Source organism: Macaca thibetana, chromosome 16 (assembly GCF_024542745.1).
Source record: "Macaca thibetana thibetana isolate TM-01 chromosome 16, ASM2454274v1, whole genome shotgun sequence".
In the NCBI taxonomy this organism is placed as follows: Eukaryota; Metazoa; Chordata; class Mammalia; order Primates; family Cercopithecidae; genus Macaca; species Macaca thibetana.
In genome coordinates, this window is record NC_065593.1 from 23,780,633 (window position 1) to 23,801,946 (window position 21,314).

The window sequence follows — 21,314 nt, forward strand, 5'->3', positions numbered from 1 at the left end:
GCAGTGAGAATGACAGTACAAATAGCCCCAAAGGAAATACAACACAGAGGAAATAGCTCTTCAACTGCCTGAGTCCTTAAGGTCCTAGGCATGTGTATTAGCACTAATTCTCCAGTGTGTTATAAAAAGTAACCAAGGCCGGGCGCTGTGGCTCACACCTGTCATCCCAACACTTTGGGAGGCTGAGGGGGGTGGATCACCTGAGGTCAGCAGTTTGAGACCAGCCTGGCCAATGTGGCGAAACCCCGTCTCTACTAAAAACACAAAAATTAGTTGGGCATGGTGGCGAGCGCCTGTAGTTCCAGCTACTCAGGAGGCTGAGGCAGGAGAATAACTTGAACCCAGGAGGCAGAGGATGCAGTGAGCCGAGACAGCGCCACTGCACTCTAGCCTAGGTGACACAGCGAGACTCAGTCTTAAAAAAAAAAAAAATGCCAGCCAAACCTGTCAACCCCACGCCAAATCTGCTTTTTGTGTGATCTCAGATGGTTCCCTGAACCTCAGCCTCTGTAAAATGGGAGTATTATATCTGTAAATGGGCATAATAATGCTGACCAGCTCCACAGGGGTGTGTGAGGATCAAATAAGATCATTCATTCATGCATTTGTTCAAAACACAAATATTGAGTGAGCCTCTATTATGTGCCAGGCACTATGTAGGCACCATAGATGCATCAGTGAATAAAACAGATAAAAATCCCTGTTCTAAAACAGCATGGTTGTTCCTCAAAAAATTAAAAATAGAATTACCATATGATCCAGCAATTACACTTCTGGTATATGCCCAAAAGAACGGAAAACAGGATCTCAAAGAGTTATTTATACACCCCTGTTCAGAGCGGCATTATTCACGATGGCCAAGAGGTAGAAACAACTGAGGCGTCCATGGATGGATGAATGGATAAACAATATGTGGTATGTACATACAATGTAATGTTATTCAGCCTTAGAAATAAAGGGAATTCAGGCTGGGCACAGTGGCTCACACCTGTAATCCCAGAACTTTGGGAGGCCGAGGGCAGGTAGATCACTTGAGTCCAGGAGTTGGAGACCAGCTTGGCCATCATGGTGAAACCCTGTCTCTACTAAAAATACAAAAATTAGGCAGGGTGCAGTGGCTCACGCCTGTAATCCCAGCACTTTGGGAGGCTGAGGCAGGTGGAGCAGGAGGTCAAGAGATCGAGACCATCCTGGCCAACATGGTGAAACCCTGTCTCTACTAAAAGTACAAAAATTAGCCAGGTGTGGTGGCACACACCTGTAGTCCCAGCTACTCGGGAGGCTGAGGCAGGATAATTGCTTGAACCCAGGAGGCAGAGGTTGCAGTGAACCAAGATTGTGCCACTGCACTCCAGCCTGGCAACAGAGCGAGGAAAAAAAAATTAGCCAGGTGTGGTGGCACAAGCCTGTAATTCCAGCTACTTGGGAGGCTGAGGCATGAGAATCAATTGAACCTGGGAGGTGGAGGTTGCAGTGAGCCAAGCGGCAGAGCAAGATCCTGTCTAAAATAAATAAATAAATAAATAAATAAATAAAGGGAATTCAGATACATGCTACCACATGGATTAAACTTGAGGACATTATGCTAAGTGAAATAAGCCAGTCGCAAAAAGACAAGTAGTATTATTTCACTTCATACATATGAGGTATCTAGAGTAGTCAGAGTCATTGAGACAGAAAGTAAATAGCGGTTGCCAGGATCTGGGAGGAGGAGGAAATGGGGATTTGTTTAATGGGTACAGATTTTCAGTTTTGCAAGATGAAAGGAGTTCTGTAGATTGGTTGCACAACAGTGTGAATGTACTTAATGCCACTTAGCTGTACACTTAAAAGTGGTTAAGATGGTCAATTTCGTTACGTGTTTTCGACCATAATTTTAAAAAAAATCTCATTAAAAAAAAAATTTTTTTTTGAGACACAGTCTCACTCTGTTGCCCAGACTGGAGTGCAGTGGTGCAACCTCAGCTCGCTGCAACCTCCAGCTCCTGGGTTCAAATGATTCTCCTGTCTCAGCCTTCTGAGTAGCTGGGATTACAGGCATGTGCCACCACGCCTGGCTAATTTTTCTGCTTTTTTTTTTTTTTTTTTTTTTTTTTTTTTTTTTTAGTAGAGACGGGGTTTCGCTATGTTGGCCAGGCTGGTCTTGAACTCCTGGCCTCAAGTGATCCACTCGCCTTGGCCTCCCAAAGTGTTGAGATTATAGGTGTGAGCCACTGCACCTGGCCTAAAAAAAAAATCTCATTCTTACGAAGCTTACAGTCCAGTGAGAAGGAGACACGTAGGCAATTCACGTGAGTAATTATAAATTAGAAGGTGATAAATGCTTTGGGGACAAAACAGAGGCAGGTGATGAGGAGGTGACAGGGAAAGCTGGGGGAGGGTCTGACCTTTCAGGTGGGTGGTCAGAGGAAGACTCACAGAGGAGGGCCTTCGAGCAGACTTGAAGGAGAAGGAGTGAGCCATGCAGGCCTTTGGACACAAGTGAAAGAATGTGATGAGTTGTAAAGCAAGATATTGTGTTATCACTGGCGGGGACAGACAAGTGAGACACAGAGAAGGACCAGAATAAGATTCCACCAGCTCCCAAGCCAAGAAAGTTGGGAAGCTAAGATGCTCAGAATGCCCCCTCTCACCCCACAGCTGCCCGCAGTTCCCTCTGGCTTCTCAGTGCCACCCCCTCCCCCAGCCAGCTGCAGCTCCCCTTCCAAAATATCCAGCCTTATTCAGCTTGTTGGTGGCAGCTAAAGGAGGGACCAGTGTCTCCCGGAGGCTGAGAAAGGACGAGTGGGGGCTGCTCCCAAGTCCTGCCTCAGCTGGTGGAGGCCTCTCCGGATGAGCCCAGGAAAGAGTGGGAGGAGGCAGGGGGGTGAGTGAGGGAGGATGGGCGTCGGGGGATGGATGGGGCCAGCGAAGAAGGGAGAGAGACAAGAAGCTGGGAAAGTAGAGACTGGCAATGTGCAGACCACGAGGCAGGCCAGGACCCCCAGGGATGCCACGCACCCCTAAGACCAAAGGAAATGGGCCCAGAGTGCCCAAGTAGGAGGAAACCAGCCATTCTTAGGTGGGGTGGGGTGGGATAGTAGAGGAGATGTTGGGAACAGTCTCTGGGCCTCGAGGAAAGCAAAAGTCATTGTAGAAGGAGTCCCAGGACAACTTGAGGGTTTCAGTTATATCAAAGGATTTTCCAAAGCAGACCAACCAGTATTCTTTCTCTGCTTCCCTTCTGCCTGAGCGTGGCCAGACATCCCCTTTCAGACACGCCGTACAGATCTTCAAGATGGAAGAAAATCAAAATCAATCGGGCAGGCAAGAAGAGAGACCTCTGGAAGGGCAGCTGGGGTCTGCACAGCCTGCAGGGGAGAGATAAGGGCAACGAAGAGAAACAGGCTGGCCTGGTTGGCAAGCAGACTGAGGAAAGCAGAGGCAGGCTGAAAATAGATTGGGGGCGGGAGGAAAGAAAGCCAGGCCAGGAAAGAAGGGAGAGCAGAGGCAATCGATGCCTTCGTGACTCTGACCCAATTTTTCATATCAGCCTCGCCAAAAGATGAGGAGATGGTGGGGAAATGGGGAAAGACTGGCAAAGAGGGAGGAGAGTCAGGGCAAAGTAATTTGAGTTCTAAGACCCAGGCGATTGTGAAGTACCAGTCAGGGATCGTGGTAGGGAGAGGAGGAGGTATATACTATCCTCAGTACCAGTTTAGACCCTAGCAGAGTTTGGCATCCCAGAATGGGTTTTAGAGCTTAAGGAATGTGAGTGTACCCAGGAAGGAGAGTCAACTATCTAGAAAGGCCAGAGGCGGCAACATGGCTGAGTCAGTCTGGAGACAGTTGGCTGCAAAGTAACTCCATGCCTGCATTTTCTTCTCAGGAGAGTGATGGAAAGAGAATTTGGTTTTTTAAGTGGTGGGCTTTTAGTGCAGCAAGAGGGATTAAACTTACACTTCAGGAAATCCATCCCATTAGGTAGATTTGTGAGATACTAAAACATGTAGATAAGCACACTTACATTCTTTCCTTGGAAATCTTTTTTAAAAAATGAGAAGCTCCACTATTTGGGCCTGTAGAGGCTCATCTGAAGCCCAGGGCCTCCCCTCAAAACTTCTGGACTACTGCTGGCTGGAAAGGGGGGTCTAAGATTTTTATTACCCTGGGGGTAGGGTCTGAAATAAATATCTGGGCCTAAGGCAGGGATAATGCAGGCACCTGGATTAGGGAGAATGGGGGACGACCAAGGTGGGCTGGATCTGTCAGCCCTGGAGGAGCTGCAGAGACAAGGGGTGGGATTCTAACAGGCAGGACCCATGATATTTACATAACTTTGAATAATGAATAAGCCCAGCTCTGGGGTTCCTAGTTAGCACTGCTCATCTGCATCTTTATTAAGCTTTATAAATGATTCAGCTCCTACCCCTTCCCCCAGCCCCTGCCCAGCCTGCCCCCAAGCATCGGGGTAGTTGATTGCTCATTATTTTAGACTAGATTTGTTTCACCAACATTCAGTGATGCATGGAATGGGGGTGGCATGGGAGAGAGGAACAAGTTCAAAAGGCAAGTGGAGTGAAGGGGTTGAGGGCTGGAGAACGGAAACAGCAGCCGTGGGAAGGCAGGCTCACAGCTGCGAGCAAAGGCACAGAGCTAGGGATGCGGGCATCACTCTCCAAAATGCTCCTGGGGCCAACATCTTCAGGAGAGAAAAGTTTCTTAGATTCCCCGAAATGTGCCAGGTTCGAGTCCCACTCGAATCCCTGGGTTCCCTTACATCTGCTGCCAAGACCACCAGCAGGCCCTATGCTCAGCTCCAGCACGGCACTGAGGCGTTGGAGCAGCCAAGTGAGTACAGCCCCCAAGGAAGTTCTCAGTTTTTCCTGAGGCAGGAATTTTGCTATTTTCAGGCAAAAAGAAAAAAAAAAAAAAATCTGCTACACTTGCAAGGCAGGAACAAGCACTAGGTCTATTAGGGGAGAAAGAAATAGGAACAGGTGCACATGGTATGAGAATCTGGAGGGAAAGGGAATGCTGTGTTCACAGAGAGTTAGCACCCACCTTGAAAGAGGAACCTGGAGAAGATGGGCAGCCCTCACCTGATCTGAGCAGCTCTGGGAGCTGCCTGATCAGCTGGTCAGAAACGGGGAGAAGTATTTAACAGCACAAACATGGAGGAGTTGGCGGGAAGCTGGTAGGGGGAAAGGCAGAGCATTTTTCAACCCTGGCTGCACATTATAACCACCTGGGGAGCTTTAAAAAGATGATGCTTGGGACCCACCCAAGACCAATTAAATCAGAATCGCCGCGGGAGAAGGCCCTAGGCACCATATTTTTTAAAAAGCTCTTCAATTTTATTTGGATCCTAAACAGACCAATTTTAAAATATATATTATATATTTTACATAAATATATAATATATATTATAAAATGTAAAATTTAAAATATATATAATATATAATAAAATCAGGGAAGTTTAAACATTGGAAATTTTGTATTAAGGAATTATTGATCTTTTTTAGGTGTGATAAGAGTATTGTGATTATGTTTTTTGAAGAGTCATTTTCTGGCTGGGTGTGATGTCACACATCTGTAATCCCAGTGCTTTGGGTGGCCAAGGTGGGAGGATCACTTGAGACCAGGCGTTTGAGGCTGCAGTGAGCTATGATCATGCCATTGCCCTCCAGCCAGGACAAAAGAGCAAGATCTTGTCTCTATTTAAAAAAAAAAGTCGGCCGGGCGCGGTGGCTCATGCCTGTAATCCCAGCACTTTGCGAGGCCGAGGGGAGCGGATCATGAGGTCAAGAGATGGAGACTATCATGGCTAACATGGTGAAACCCCGTCTCTACTGAAAAATACTAAGAATTAGCTGGGCATGGTGACATGTGCCTATAGTCCCAGCTACTTGGGAAGCTGACGCAGGAGGCTTGCTTGAACCCAGGAGGCAGAGGTTGCAGTGAGCCGAGATCACGCCACTGCACTCCAGCCTGGCGACAGAGCGAGACTCCATCTAAAAAAAAAAAAAAGTCCTTTTATTTTCATTTATTTTTTTCTCTTTTCTTTTCTTTTCAAGACAGCCTCTCACTCTGTTGCCCAGGCTGAAGTGCTGAAGTGCAACGGTGCCATCACAGGTCACTGCAGCCTTGACCTCCCAGGTGATCCTTCTACCTCAACCTAGCTAATTATTTTTATTTTTTGTAGAGATGGGGTCTCCCTATGTTGCCCAGGCTGGTCTCAAACTCCTGGGCTCCAGTGATCTGCTTGCCTTGGTCTTCCAAACTGTTGGGATTGCAGATGTAAGTCACCGTGCCTGGCCTCATTTTCTTTTCTTTGAGGAATACTCAACTATTTCCTGGTGAAATGACATCATGTCTGTCAGCTTCAAAATAATACAGTGAAGAGAATGGGGAAGTGGGCAGGGTTGCCAATGAAGCAAGATTCCCTGTTGATAACTGTTTTAATTTTTCTTATTTTAAATTACATTAAGGACGGCATGGTGGCTCATGCCTGTAATCCCAGCACTTTGGGAGGCTGAGGCGGGTGGATCACCTGAAGTTAGGAGTTGGAGACCAGCCTGGCCAACATGGTGAAACTCCGTCTCTACTAAAAAAAATACAAGAATTAGCCAGGCATGGTGGCATGTGCTTGTAATCACAGCTACTCAGGAGGCTGAGGCAGGAGGATCACTTGAACCTGGGAGGCAGAGGCTGCAGTAAGCTGAGATCTTGCCACTGTGCTCCAGCCTGGGCAACAGAATGAGACTCCGTCTCAAAAAAAAATTAAATTATATATATATTTTAAGATATGGGGGTCTCACTGTGTTTCCCAGGCTGAATTTGAACTCCTGGGCTCAAGGAATCCTCCCGTCTCAGCCTCCTGAGGTGTGATAACTGTTGAAGCTGCTTGATGGGTAAAACAGGTGTATTAGTCCAGTCTCACACTGCTATGAAGAAATATCCGAGACTCGGTAATTTATAAAGAAAGGTTTAATTGACTCACAGTTCTGCATGACTGGGGAATACCTCAGGAAACCTACAATCATGATGGAAGACATCTCTTCACAGGGTGGCAGGAGAGAATGAGTGCAGAGCGAAGAGTGGAAAAGTCCCTTACAAGACCATCAGATCTCGTGAGAACTCACTCACTATCACAAGAACAGCATGGGGGTAACCGCCCCCATGATTCAATTACCTCCCACCAGGTCCCTCTCACAACACATGGGGATTATGGGAACTACAATTAAAGATGAGATTTGGGTGGGGACACAGCCAAACCATATCAACAGGTTCATTCATTATACTATTTTTTTAAACTTTTTGTATATAAACCGAAACAGCCAGGGGTGAGAACCTCAGAGCCAGCCACTTACGAGGACAGGCGCTACCTCGGCACCTCTGTGGGCAGAACCAGCTTGGAGGAGAACAGGTTTGCAGGACCCTAAGTAAGAGGGGAGGGCTCAGTCTCCAATGTCCTGGGCCCTAGGCAGGACACTGGGGAAAGAATAACTGGCACTTAAAAATGCAACTTGGGGTTTGGAGGGCTCTTCAAGCTGCTTCGCTGTAAGCCCACACAGCCTCTGGAGTCCTCTGCTTTGTGTACCAGGCCTGGAGGCCAGACTGAGGGAGCCAGCTGCCTGAGGCAACCAATGCAAACAGTCAGCTTCTTCTCTGCCTCTCTGCCCTCTCCTGACCAGCTCCACAGGGATTCAGACCCCCATCTCAGTTGGCATCCCCCACTGCCCATCACCACTGCTTCCCTGCACTGTCACTCCTCCGACGGGCTCATCTGCTAGTGCCAGGGAACGTTAGCCCAGCTGAGTTCATCGGGAATTGGGGGAGGCTGAACACAAATCTGTACAACTGTGGGCACCCAGACACCCATCGACAGAGGGAGCGGGAGAAGACCCCAGTGGTTGCTGCCAGAACTGTGTGAGCTGCTGAGAGATTCCCTGGTAGCTTGACCCTACTTGCAGTTCACTCCTTTAATGAACAAATCAAATGAATCCTAAATTCTCAGGTATCTACCATCCCGGACTAGTTGAGTCTCCTCAGCCTTGGCCATGGACCAACACAGGAATGCCCATGTTCTCTACGTGCTCCTGAGAAATGATTTCCTGCCCCACTGAAGTGGATGTCCCCACTCCACCACATATCTCAGCCCTGTCCTCCACCCATTTCCGCTGGTGGCACTACCAGCTCCGGCCTCCTGCTCAGTTTGGGGCGCTATCTGTCTTTTGTGTTCCATTACCTTCCCCCATGGCCTCTAGGGGCTGGGGAGGGGAGAGAGTTGGAGGGGCTGTTTAAGAGATTTTTGGAATCAGTGCCTGCGCATCACCCGCTGCCATGAGTTATTTCAGCGCTGATGTTTGTCTCGAGCTGATTATTCCAGCCTGAGAACAGGTGGAGCAGCCTGCGGTGGTTTATTCGTCAGCCAAGGCCATCTGTTCCCAACAAGCTGAGATTTGTAGCTGATTTCTACTGGGGAGCAAGGAGTTGGGGGTGAGGAGGGAGAGGGAGATCACACCAACACCCCAGGGGACTTGCTCCTCCCAGACCTTCCAGGATGCCTTAACCCCTGAGTTTCCCATTTTACTAGGGATCCCGCATTTTCCAATTTCTCAGAGAAACTCACTGGTCACTCAACTTGGCAACAACACTTCCCTAAGGGGCTATACCTTCTCAGATGGAACCATGTGTTAGAAGCACAAATCTACCAGCCAGGCACAAAGTCTGGCCAGTAAGCCATGTCCCCCTGCTTGCAGATCTTAAAAAAAAAAAAAAAAGAAGTATATCACTATGACACAGATATCCTAAATGACCCTCTCAACTCTTGGCTTCTCCTCAGCCCAACCCTACTGCCAGTCCCTTTAACAAAAACATCCTCACCTCAACCCATCACCTGCAGGGCTCCCGGCTGCATGGGAGGGCTTGGTCTAGATGCTCTTGTCTCATCCGCCCTGCTCGCCTCCCCTAAATACCCTGTTCATGTTCCACCCTCCAATCTGTTCCTCTTCCAGCTTCCCTCTCAGCCATGCCAAGAGAAGCCTGCTGCTTTAAGAATGGCTTTCCCTGAGCAAGGGATCTAAGCAGTTTCTAAGCAGCTTTGCCACACGGTTTACCAACCCCCGCCCACTGCCTGCTATGATTTCTGTATATGAAATGTTGGGAAAGAAGTGACTCTTATACTCAAGCTAATATGACACTTTGGGGCCTTCTTTGGTGTTGCTACACACATCTGTACTGACTTTTAAAAACTGTATGAAAACTTGGTATTGAAAGCACACTACTTCATCTGTAACCTCACATCCCCAAATAAAACTACTTACAGTTTTCAGAGGTCCCTTCTAATATTTATTTATTGATCTGTGTTTTCCCATCTACTTTTGTCATGTCTATATGTAACCTTAGGAACCCATTAACAGAGCTGTAAGACTGCCTCACTTTCTAGTTGGTTCTCTAGGCTTATTTTGTCAGTTCCTGGGAGAAGCTCCTTTCTACTATTAAAACCTGCCCAGTGACTGAGTATGTTTCCACCAGAAACAGTAGCTCCCACAGATGTGCTCCGGAACCCACAAAGGCAGGCCATGAGACCTGTGCTTCCAGGGCAGAACCTACCAGGGAGTGCACTCACTAGGGTCACTCTTCCTTGGACAGTAGTCCCCCAGCAGTCCTCAAGCAAGGGTGCCAACCTACAATTGATGCCAGGTCCCAGGGTTAAGATGAGCCATGAGACCTCTTTCATCACATGCAATTTTATATTTGCCTGGCTGCCTGTCACTCACCTATCTTTCAAAGTCCTAATGTTTCCGAAGCTATTGGCTATATCTTCCCCATACAGAGATTTTTTTTTAACATGATCTCAGCTGAATGCAATCTCCGCCTTCCAGATTCAAGTGATTCTCCTGCCTCAGCCGCTTGAGTAGCTGGGATTACAGGTTCCTACCACCACACCAAGCTAATTTTTTTTTTTTTTTTTGAGACAAGAGTCTTGCTGTGTCACCTGGGCTGGAGTGCAGTGGTGCGATCTCTGCTCACTGCAAGCTCCACCTCCTGGGTTCATGCCACCTCCTGGGTTCATGCCATTCTCTTGCCTCAGCCTCCCGAGTAGCTGGGACTACAGGCGCCCGCCACCACGCCTGGCTAATCTTTTGAATTTTTTTTAGTAAAGACGAGGTTTTACCATGTTAGCCAGGATGGTCTTGATCTCCTGACCTTGTGATCTGCCCGCCTCGGCCTCCCAAAGTGCTGGGATTACAGGCGTGAGCCACCGCGCCCAGCCTAATTTTTGTATTTTTAGTAGAGACGGGGTTTCACCATGTTGGCCAGGCTGGTCTTGAACCCCTGACCCCAGGTGATCCACCCACCTCAGCCTTAACTTTTTTTTTTTTTCTTAATTTCCATTTTCAAATTCCCTAGTGTCCTCTCTTTCCCAAATCCATTTGCTGCTTTTCCTAATCTAGTCAGATCATAGATGTGGCACAAAACATATAAAAATTTATTAAAATGTGGAAACTCTTTGACTCTTAAGCCACTTCAAATATAATTTGGTTGGATAGTGTCAAAACATAATATCTTTTTTGAATTTTCTTTTTTGGTAAAACTGTCATAGCTGACTTTTGATATCTACAGCAAATTCTATCTGCACATATAAGTATTCCACTGGGGGATTTATGTCACTGACTTCAGTCACAAAGCACACACTCTTTTTGGAATTTCCCTTATGTATATGATCCATCACTGGGGCTCACACTACAGAAGACTCAATTTCTCTGTACAAATTCCTTCTAAACACATCCAGCATCCTTGTTAACTCCAAAATGGCTACTGCTCTGGAAATCTCTCCTCCCAGATCAAATAGCAGGGAATGGTCTGGATTGTTGTTGTACTGTAATGAAATTAGACTGAAGTGAATATAGCTTAAAATATGCATTCTGAGCGATGTGGAACTGTTTTTCATATTGCTGGCACAGTGGGAGTGAAGTGAAAATGTGATAATGTATGGGGGATGCTCTGAAAATTGTGAAGAGCGACGCAAATGTGAAGTAGATATTTTCCCCCCAAATTGCCAAAAAGCGTTTCCTTTCTGAGGCCAGGCCTTGGCGAATGCCAAGCACACGCGATTTGAGATGAGGACTACGGCAGTGATTCTTTGCTTTCTTGCCTCTCACTGCATCCTCTGCCAAGGCCAGAATAGTTAGGAGACGCTTGGCCAGCTGCTGGAAGCAAGTTGAGGACTCTGCTTAGAAAGATGACATCACCCCTCAGACTCAGTTTTCTCTCCAGGATGACGTCGTCACAGAGTTGTGATGGAGGTGAAATGAAATTTTGTAGGGCAAAGTGCATAAGCGCTGGGGCCATCATAGTAAGTGCTCAACAAATGGGAACTGTTTTTGACCTTTTTTTTTTTTTTTTTGAGACTAAGTCTTGCTCTTGTCCCCCGGGCCAGAGTGCAATGGCATGATCTTGGCTCACTGCAATCTCTGCCTCCCGGGTTCAAGCCACTCTCCTGCCTCGGCCCCCCAAGTAGCTCGGATTACAGGTGCCTGCCACCACGCCCGGCTAATTTTTGTATTTTTTTTTAGTTGAGACGGGGTTTCACCATGTTGGCCAGGCTGGTCTCGAGCTCCTGACCTCAGGTGATCCACCCGCCTCTGCCTCTTAAAAGTGCTGGGATTACAGGCGTGAGCCACCACGCCCCGCCAATTGTTGGTCTTATAACCCTCCTCTCACTACTGACAGGGTAGGAAGGGGCCTCTCAGTCCCAGTCACTGGCCCTGGGCCTCAGCTCAGGCCGAAGACTTCCAAGTGGCGGGAAACAGTATTTCTGGGTTGCTGGGAGAGTAGACCGGTCCTAATGCCGCTGTAATCATTAAAAGGGCAATGCAGATGGGCGGCCCGTCAGGGGCTTGAAAACCCATTGCCCTTTTAAGGGGCGTGGCTTCTGGGAAGTGCGTAAAGACCCTCCAGGCAGGGGCGGGACCAGAGGGCTACGCACGCCAAAGAACTGGGGATATGCAAATATCTATGAATATGCTAATGAGCGTTCGGTTTCCCAGTGAATGATCGGGCACCGCCTGGACTGGCAGAGCGGACTAGGGAAGAGGAAATGAGAGGACCTTGAGATTCAACCGAGTGGCTGAATGGAAACTAACTCCCGATGGAGAATGTGCGACGTTTCTTCCACAGCACCCGGATCTCGAAGCCCCACTGGCACCACCCATCAGTCCCTCCAGTTCCTCACTAGCGGGATGAAGGGGGAGGGCGTGGGAGATTCTTTTGGCTGCGGTAAGGAGCTCTGAATTTAGAAGCCAGAAGTTTCTTGCCAGCAGTACTACCTTGTTTCACAGTTGGGGAAACTGAGGCCTGACAGGTTAAGCCCCTTCTCCAAGGTCGCAGTGCTAGAAGCAGAACTCAGTTTGGCAGGTTTTGTCTATTTTTGCTTTGTTTTCCCTACTGCACATGGGCACCACTCTGGAGGTGAAAAGCCAGCAGCCTCAAAGGCAGAAGAGCTTGGTACATTACCAAACGTGTTGGACTGCCCACCAGGCTGGAGGTTTTAGAAAATATGTCCTAGGGAAAGATGGAAGGAGTCGGGGTGGCCGCCAGTAGAAGCAAGCAAGGACAAATTACCATAGACTTGTCTGGAATGTGTTGTTATAAAAAAGGTGATGAAGTGTTCCAGCTTCCCAGAGATCCGGTGCAGTGGAAATGAACAGGGAACAGAAGAGATTAGGGTTAGATTTAAGGCAGTACTTTCTCCCAGGGATGATAATGGGGCCCTTTATTCAGTGACCAAGGCAGGCAAGGGACTGATCCCCCTCCCACTTCTGAGGCCTTTGGGAATCCATCTCCCTCCAGTCCCACATGGCCTGCTTGGAGGTCAGGAACGAATTAAATGACTTTGAAAAGTCCCCACTATTCAGGTAGGTGATCCTTTCCCTGGATGGGCCTCCTGGGCTCTTTGCTGAGGGTAAGGACAGCAGCCGCTCTGGCTCCAGGGCCCTAGGGGAGAAACAGCAGTCATGGCATCTCTTGCAACACGCTCCCTACCAAATTGATTCAAATTGGCTTGGATATGAACATATGATTAAAGGAGCGGTGCGATTCATTTATCAGGAGAGATTAAAGAGCAGCATCTGCGCAGCCTAGCTGGGGGACAATTAAGGAGCAAATCGCTAAGTGTCTGTGCCACCAGGCAAGGGGGTGGAGGATGGGGGAAGGACAACTGGGATAATCTGCCAAGGAGACACAAAGACAAAAGAAGACCATTTAGGGGTCACTGCCTGCCACTGTTGTTTATGGGCACAGACTGGGCACCATGGGGAGTCCCACAGGGGCACTGGTTCCCACCCCTGCCTCTCATTCAGGAGTCAGAGCAATCCCGGGGATCTGCAGTTATAGAGGAGGATCTAGCAGGCTGGCTTTGAGCCTGGCAAAGGGCCAGATTTGCATTCTGCAACATCTTAAGGACTACGGATACCATGAACATACAGGTAAGGTCAACAGCAGAGCTTTCAAGGTACACCCAAAATAAACATTGGCTTTGGTGGCCCTAAAGGCTCCTGGACTCCTCTGGGGCCAAGGGAATTGTCTCCTTCTCAGCTGAAACTTGGAGAAGCACTGGTCATGTGACAATGCACAGCCAGCCTGTGGCATGTTCTACCACCACCTCTCTTTTGCCCCGGGACCTTTGCTTAAACTCTTCTTCTTCTCAATATGCCTTTCCCAGCAACTCTACCTGTGGAAGTGCTATTTTCAAGTCCCTATCAAAATAGCAGCTCCTTTTAGAGGCTTTCCCAATTCTCCCCGCCAGAGAGAGTATCTCCCTCCATAATAAGTCCAAAGCAACTTCTTTGTCCTTGTTAGGCCTTATGTAATTATTTCCACATGGGTCTGCTCCAGCCCTCATCCACAAATCCCCGGAGGATGGATACTATGATGTGTTCCTCTCTACCTACTCCAAGCTTACACATACTAGCAGGTGCAGCATGTATTTTGTGTCTACCTCCCTCCACTTTATGAAGGAAGGGACCTTACCCATCACCAGCACCCAAAATAGGGCCTAGGCACAGCAGGCAGTCATGAAATATTTCTCAACTGTTAAGCAAATGAATATGTTTTCTGACTTGAACAAAGCTTTTTACCCCAGGCCGGGTTATTGGAGGTTGATGTTGGAGTTTCCAGTTAACCAGAGGCTTGACTCAGTATGAGCGAACAGATTTGGGCATTCATCTAAAGGTGGCAGGGAGTTTGTCACACTAGTTCCTAGTAGAAACAGAAAATGTACCACGCTATGTGAAAACAGGAATAAAAGATGAGAGTGACAGAACTGAACATAAGCTAGCAGCCTTTTTAAAATTATTTTTTTGTAAAAAAACAAGTAACTTAGGCCAGGCACAGTGGCTCACGCCTGTAATCCTAGCACTTTGGGAGGCGAGGCAGGCAGATCACCTGAGGTCAGGAGTTCGAGACCAGCCTGCCCAACATGGTGCCCAACGTCTCTATTAAAAATACAAAAATTAGCCGGGCGTGGTGGTACATGTCTGTTAAGTCCCAGCTACTCGGGGGGCTGAGGCAGGAGAATCGCTTGAACCTCGGGAGGTGGAGGTTGCAGTGAGCTGAGATCGCGCCACTACACTCAAGCTTGGGCGACATAGCAAGACTCTGTCTCCAGAAGAAAAAAAAGTAACTTCCCTTTTACTATTGTCTCTATCCTCTTCTCTATTCTATCGTGGGGCAGTGGAGGGGGCAGTCTCCGTTCAAGACGGATCCACTTCACACTCTGTCCCATTCATTTTGGGGGAGACTTTTCTCCCTTCTTCCCTTTTGGACTCTTTCTGGAGGGCTGACATTACCAGAGCCTCGGCACTTGGGCTGTTTGCTATCTTTTCCCACCGATCTGTCCAAACTACTTTATTCATTCAGGGATTATAACTGGCCACATTACAGAATGAGAAGGTATAAGGTAGAATAGGAGGAGGGGTGTCGTTTGTTTCTTGCCTTTCTGCATGAGCTGCCTCTTAGCTGTCAATGAAGGAACAAAGGACGGAGAGGGGCATGAAGATAGGAACTGAGCAGGGCAGAGACAGCACTCCCAACCTACTCACGTTGCCCTGTGGGCCTGAGCTAGTTCTGCCAAGTTTTGATCAAAAAGTCACCTTTGAAATGGCTAAAATTAAGCTTTTAAAAAATGTTCTAATGAGAAGGGCTTGAATCCAAAAAGAAAGAAAAAGAATGAACGAACGAATGAAAGCGAGAGAAAGAAAAGAAAGAAAAAAAAGAAAGAAGGAGAGAGAGAGAGGAAGAGAAGATAGAATCTCTGTAATTGGTGAGATTTAACAATCAGAGGGACTTCAACATTCCCTTGTGGAGGCCAGGGAGGATGAGGCTTGGAGGCTCTGCTACCCTTGCTAACCTGAATCACAGTCCCTAGGCTCTTCACATAAAAGGTGGGGCTTGTGTCTTCCTTGGCCAATCCCCTCATCCCACTACCTCTCCCTGCCCCAAAATGAGCTGCCCAAGCTCTTTAACTGGCACTGGTCTGACACTTTGGGGAGCAGGCCAGAGACCAGAGTGATGCCCTCACAGTCCCCATCAGAATCCCACCTCTGCCCACTCGCCCCCAGGACCAATCTGGACTTTACCTGAGCCTGAAGGAGCAGGCAGGAAAACCGGCGAAGCCAGGAGGAAAAGGGCCTTTATTTCCATACATCGGGTAAACAGGGGAGAGCACAGCCCAGTGAGTACAAACCAATTGCAGGAGAGAAGAGGGGTGGCAGATGGGAGCAGCACCAGGCACTGCCCTTGGGCTCCCAAGTCTGGTGGAGTTGTTAGGGATAACCTTTTTAGGGTGGGGGCTGGGACCTCCAGACCACATGGTGTTGTGTCTGGGGTGAGTGTGTGGGGGCAGGGAGGTTGGAAGAAGAAGAATGACATGGGCTCAGGACACAGAGTGAGGACTCATGTCTAATGGCCAAAACTTCCATCTTCAGTTTTTCTGATGACAAGCCCTCAACCCCAAGTCTTCCCTCTCAAGTTGAGTTTATGGACCAGGCTACCTGGACAGAGCAGGAGGGAGGCAGTGCTTGGATCAGCCCTGAACTGCTGTAGTTGGAATGGGTTTATCTTAAATAGGTCATTGCACATAACACGCTGAGACGAAGAGGGTGGGGTGGGGGCCGGAGGTGTGGATGGTCCACACGCACACTTGTCTGTATAGGCTTGCTCAACCCAGCCCAGCAGTACCGGAGAGCCCCTCCCGAACTCATTCGTAAGAACCTAGACCCGGCTCTGCTCACCAATGTCTCCAGCTGCACAGAGAAAGGACTGCTCTCTCAAGGGTGAAGATGGAGATGACATTCCCGAGTCATTCGTGGGAGCCCCAGCTACCCCTGCAGCCCCCTCCCACTCTCAGGGATGCAGCTGTGATGGAGAGGTTGGGTATTTAAATTAAAAAGTAGAAAGACAGCAGGCACCAAGAAGAGAGCCCCCACCCCACACGAGAGGGAAGGCATTGCTGCTCCTCCCCCAATCCTCCCCATGGACCCAGCAACCTAGAGTGTCCCAGTAGGCAACCTGTCCACCGTCCCTGAGCAGGGAGCTGAGAGGGAGGTCAATGTGCTGGCGCCATGCAGTGCCAGGCCACCTGCCATTGTCCACGGTGGCCCAGGGTAGAAGCCAAGAATCTGGCATTTTGAGGCAGAGAGGAGCAAAAAGTTCTCTTCAGAAACTCCTCTTTCCCCCACCTCTTCCACGTGGAGACATCAGACACCCATAGCCTGGAAAGTCCCCCTGACAGAAGGAGGTCAGGGTGTTTCCCATGCAGATCAGCAGTCGGGTGGGGGAGACCGGCGCCCCACCACTTCCTGGGAGTGGTGCCCAGGCAGCCACAGGCCGTGGGGTGAAAGGGCTGCGAACTACTCCCCTGGGCTATTTGTTAGTCTCCATCAGCTTGGCCTCTGTGTCGCTGTCACTCAGATAGCTGTGGGAGTATCGGGGTCTGGAGGTGTTGTCGAGAGGGTCGTGCTCATCATCTGACCGGTCAGGGGCAAGGGACTTCCAATAGCTGGTGGGGCTGCAGGGACAGAGGAATAAGGTTAGGGACAAATGACACTCCCCCATTAAGCACTCACGCCTTTGGTTCTGGAGGCCACAAAGCTGCGTCAGAGCACTCCCCAAAAGCCAAACATTGTGAAGTAAAAACCTTCCTTGGCTTACTTGGAAGATACTCAAAGCGGTAAGAGGAAGGCGACTCTGGAAGCTTTTAAAGCTCCGAGGAAAGGGATGCTGAGAGCAGTGAGTCTCGGACTCAAGCGTGCATAAGAATCTGATGCAGGCTGCTGGGCCTTTCCTCTTAGAAACCTTGAATCGCTGGCTCCTGGGTACAACCCAGGAATTCTGCATTTTCAGTCCTTCCCCAGAAGGCTCTGAAGCAGGCAGTCCATGAACCACATTGGCCTGGAGACTGGAGGTCTGGTGATTGCAACTTGTCTAGGGTAGGGACTCTCTTAGGCGAGTAATTCCTAAAAAGATTCCTTCTGAGGAGGAGGCCCTTTCCCCGTCAAATACTCCCGGATCTGAACCCTTTCCCCTGAGGCCTGTGAGGATTTTTACCTTTGACCATGCCATCATCTACTAACAAGAAATGGAGGCTCAGGAAAGAGAGGCTGGGAAGACCTGTTTTAGGGTGGCCCAAGGGGAAAAGCCCCTTTCTTGGTACAATAACATAACTCAGAGTCTTCATCAGGCCACTGGCTCTGGAGGCTTCCAGCTATCCCGGATGTGAGGAGGCCTCTTCCCCCGGATGGAGCAGGATCATGGCACTGAACAGGGAAGAGGGGACCTCATCTCACAGCTCCATTCACCTTCTCTTTTCTCCCAAAGCCTTGGGACCACCTTTCCCTACTCCTCCTGCCTCCACTGCCTCTGTCGGTTCAAGTGCACTCTCGTTTCAACACCACTGGAGAAAACACAGCCCAGTGTGGCTCCTCTCCTACTGGTGCCCCACACTGAGCGTGGTCCCTGGAGCTGCAGCCCTGCCTCCAGATCCTAGGGTTCCAACTTGGGCAAGCAGGAGTTCCATGTTCCCTGCTGCCTATAATTCTGACTTAAGAAGCGAAAAGGCCCTTTGTTTACTAGCCCTTTTAAAGTTCTAACCCCAAACCAAAAGAGGAGGAGTCAAGGTTCTGCAGAAAGAACCTTCTTCTTAGCTTTTCCCAAGGTGGCAGTGAGAGACGCAGAGGGCAAGATTTGGTCACTGAGCACTCCTCTGTGTAAGACACGGCCTAGGCATGTGAGATGGGCTATCTTATTGTTCACAATAACCCTATGAAATATTACGAGGAAGCCAGTAAAAAAAGATGAAAGGATCTTCCTCAAGGCCACACAGCCAGTATGTAAACTTGAATCTGGGACTCTTAGACCTCAAAGACTTTGGACGACTTCACCCTGCCAGCCACTCGATTGGATGACCTGAGAGGAAAAAAACACACACACAAGACCAAACCTGAATTCTCCTGCTGGCTTGGGCGAGAGCCCAGGGGTTGTATGAAGAGATGTCGGTCTCTATCCCTGGGGGAAAGGAAGAGGCTGATAGAATACATGTTCAATTATGCAAAATGGTTCAGGAATGGGGCAGTCTGGTTAATACTTATCGTATTTCTCATGAATGAATTACCATTTTTAAAGGAATCAGGATAGCACAAAACACATTTAACACAAACTAGACTGAACATAAATGAGTCTTACTTTGATAGGACAAAGTATAGACCTATCAAAGTGAGGACAAAATTATAAAGCTCACTGATGACTGTGTAACATAGAAAAAAATTGGGGTTATTTTAGCTTTGGGGTTGTTTCAATTCTAAATTAGTGGGAGCCTGGTTTGGTTCTCATTTTTTACATAAAATTTCTGGGCACTCAGGGCTATGGTCTGCCGTTAGGCTAACGAGCGCCTGGCTTTGTGGAAAGACAGTGGGGTTACTTTGTGAGCGGAGGGGGGTGAGACAGATGCCAGGGCTAGAATCCAGATGCAAATGAGAGGCTGCTGGCGAGCTCCGAGGTGCTGTAAATTGCTGAATCAGGGCCCTCTGGTCCTTTCCATTGCCTCACCTCTTTTTAAGGTGGGGGTTCCACTCCCCAAGCCCACATTCCTGTGCCAGGTAGGCAGACACCTGGATAAATGACAGCCAGGTTTCCATACTGTTTCATCAAGACACTGGGCAGTGGCAGAGGCTGCTGGGGAGGTGGTAAACTCCATGTCTCTCTCTGCCTTGGGCTGCGGACACATGAGATTGCCCTTGCCTGTAGCTTGGGTGATCGTTAGCCATTCTTAGTGGCTTCCACTGCTCCAGCCATCAGGGAGTCAACAGCAGGCAGCTGCCCTCCTCTCCAGGGCAAGAGTCAGGGTTGACAATTTGAACATTTTAACCAAATTGTTTAAAAAAGCCTTCCTCCCCACAAGCCAGTGCCTCCTGCTCAGCGCTGTCACAAACAATTTGGTACATAAGCTAATTCCCGCCAGGCAAGTCCAGAGCGGCAGCTCCCCTCCCTTGAATGTGCTATGGAAGCTGCGTTCCTGTTGTAAATTCTTGCTGGTCCTCATCAACAGATGGGAAGCTAAGAGACTGCTCCATCCCATGCCCCTACTCCAAAGCCAGTTGATGCTGAGCGCCACTGAGGTTCTCCCTCCCCAGGCCTTCTCCCTCTGGCTCCGTGTTGGTTGACTAGGTTCTGGCTTGGTGCCACTCTACCAACACTGAATCCAATCCTCCTTGGAGGGGGTGGTATACAGGGCGTCACAACGACTACAGCTTTCCTGGTGGAAAAGAGGAACTGTGCTCGTGGCTGGTGGAAGAAACAGGCTTTTGGTCTTTTTGTTCTTGCTGGTTGTGGGGTCAAGGGTGATGGTGGGCTGATGGCATTGGGGTCTGAAATCTGCCAGTTGCCAGTCAGTGAGATGGCCCAGCTTTAGGCCCATGTCCATCTGGGGGTTGAGACGCAGTGTGCAAAAAGGCCTGGCCCTCTTTGCTTTCCAAACCTCTCTCCCAGGTCCATCAGCTGACTTCCTGCCCTAGGGGTGTAGGGCACTTAGCAGGGCTGCTAAGAGGAAGGCTGAGATGCCTGATCAAATATTTTGACTCTTGTCTTTTTTTTTTTTTTTTTTTTTTGAGATGGAGTCTCGCTCTGTCGCCCAGGCTGGAGTGCAGTGGTGCGATCTCGGTTCATTGCAACCTCCGAGCTTCCCGGGTTCAAGCGATCTCCTGCCTCTGCCTCCCAAGTAGCTGGGACTACAGGCGTGCGCCACCACGCCCGGCTAATTTTTGTATTTTTAGTAGAGACAGGATTTCACCATCTTGGCCGGGCTGGTCTTAACTCCTGACCTCAGGTGATCCATCTGCCTCGGCCTCCCAAGGTGCTGGGATTACAGGTGTGAACAACCGCACTCGGCCAACTCTTGTCTTACTATGGAGCCAACACTGGTTCCCTAGTACAACAGAGATGCTTCCTGTTCCTCCTGGAGCACCCAGTAACCATCTGCTGCATGGGGGAAGTGACAGAGCAGGGCTGAGCCATTCCACTTGCTCCATTCCTTAAAAGGTCTTACATCAGTCCCTTTTGGTATAATCCATTCAAAGTCAGCCTAGGTGTCCAGCTACTCACAGCACAAGCATGCGACAGGTGTGTTAGTTCATGCATCTGGGAGACAAATGTCTGTGCCCCAGGGGGCTGCACTCAGGGGTCATACCTCCTGGGAAGCAGCAAGCTTGCCCTGGGAGGGCATCATGCTGAAAACAGCTTCACATAAGCAGGGTGATCTAAAATGTCACCACCCACCAGAGAAACTGGCAACAATGGGATTCCAATGAGTCAGGCTCTGCCCTTCTTCCACGGTGGGGGTGTGGGCATAAAGGGCCTAACTGCTAGATCTCCCTCCCCACAGGGAGAAGAGCTGGGGGAGGCAGGGGAGCCAGGAGGGGGCTGTCACTCAGCAGCTGCTAATTTCTATTCATTAGAACCTTACAAGATGAGTAGAACCGAGGTGACGCCCATGTGTGGGCCTTTGGTGGGAGGGCTGGGGAGAGAGCCAGGCATCTCCTGGGTCTGCTGTAGGGTGTGGCACTGTGTGGGCTGTAGCCCTGGGAGCCTTGTACTCCTAGGCTTGAGATCTATGCCAGAGAGGAAGGTAGCTTTGAGGGGGCAGGGCGGGGGAGGGAGAGCTAAGCAAAAGGCCCAATAATAGCTTAGGGCCACTGATGTGCACCAATCACAGCTGCGGTGTCAGTTTGGGACCTTTCCTGGCCCCCAGCCTGTTGGGGCGATGAACGAAAGCT

General features: G+C 49.2%; 1 protein-coding gene across 5 annotated transcripts in view; it reads right to left on the bottom strand.

Moving 5' to 3' along the window:
* Positions 1-15,663: 15,663 nt before the first annotated feature.
* Positions 15,664-21,314, bottom strand: part of MYO18A (myosin XVIIIA) — a 105,939-nt gene continuing 100,288 nt past the window's right edge. For all 5 annotated transcript variants that reach the window (XM_050763287.1, XM_050763286.1, XM_050763283.1 and 2 more), the window contains one exon: positions 15,664-17,056. In XM_050763287.1, the coding sequence (XP_050619244.1) occupies positions 16,912-17,056 (145 nt within the window). In that variant the 3' untranslated portion in view covers positions 15,664-16,911. The remainder of the gene's footprint in view (positions 17,057-21,314) is intronic.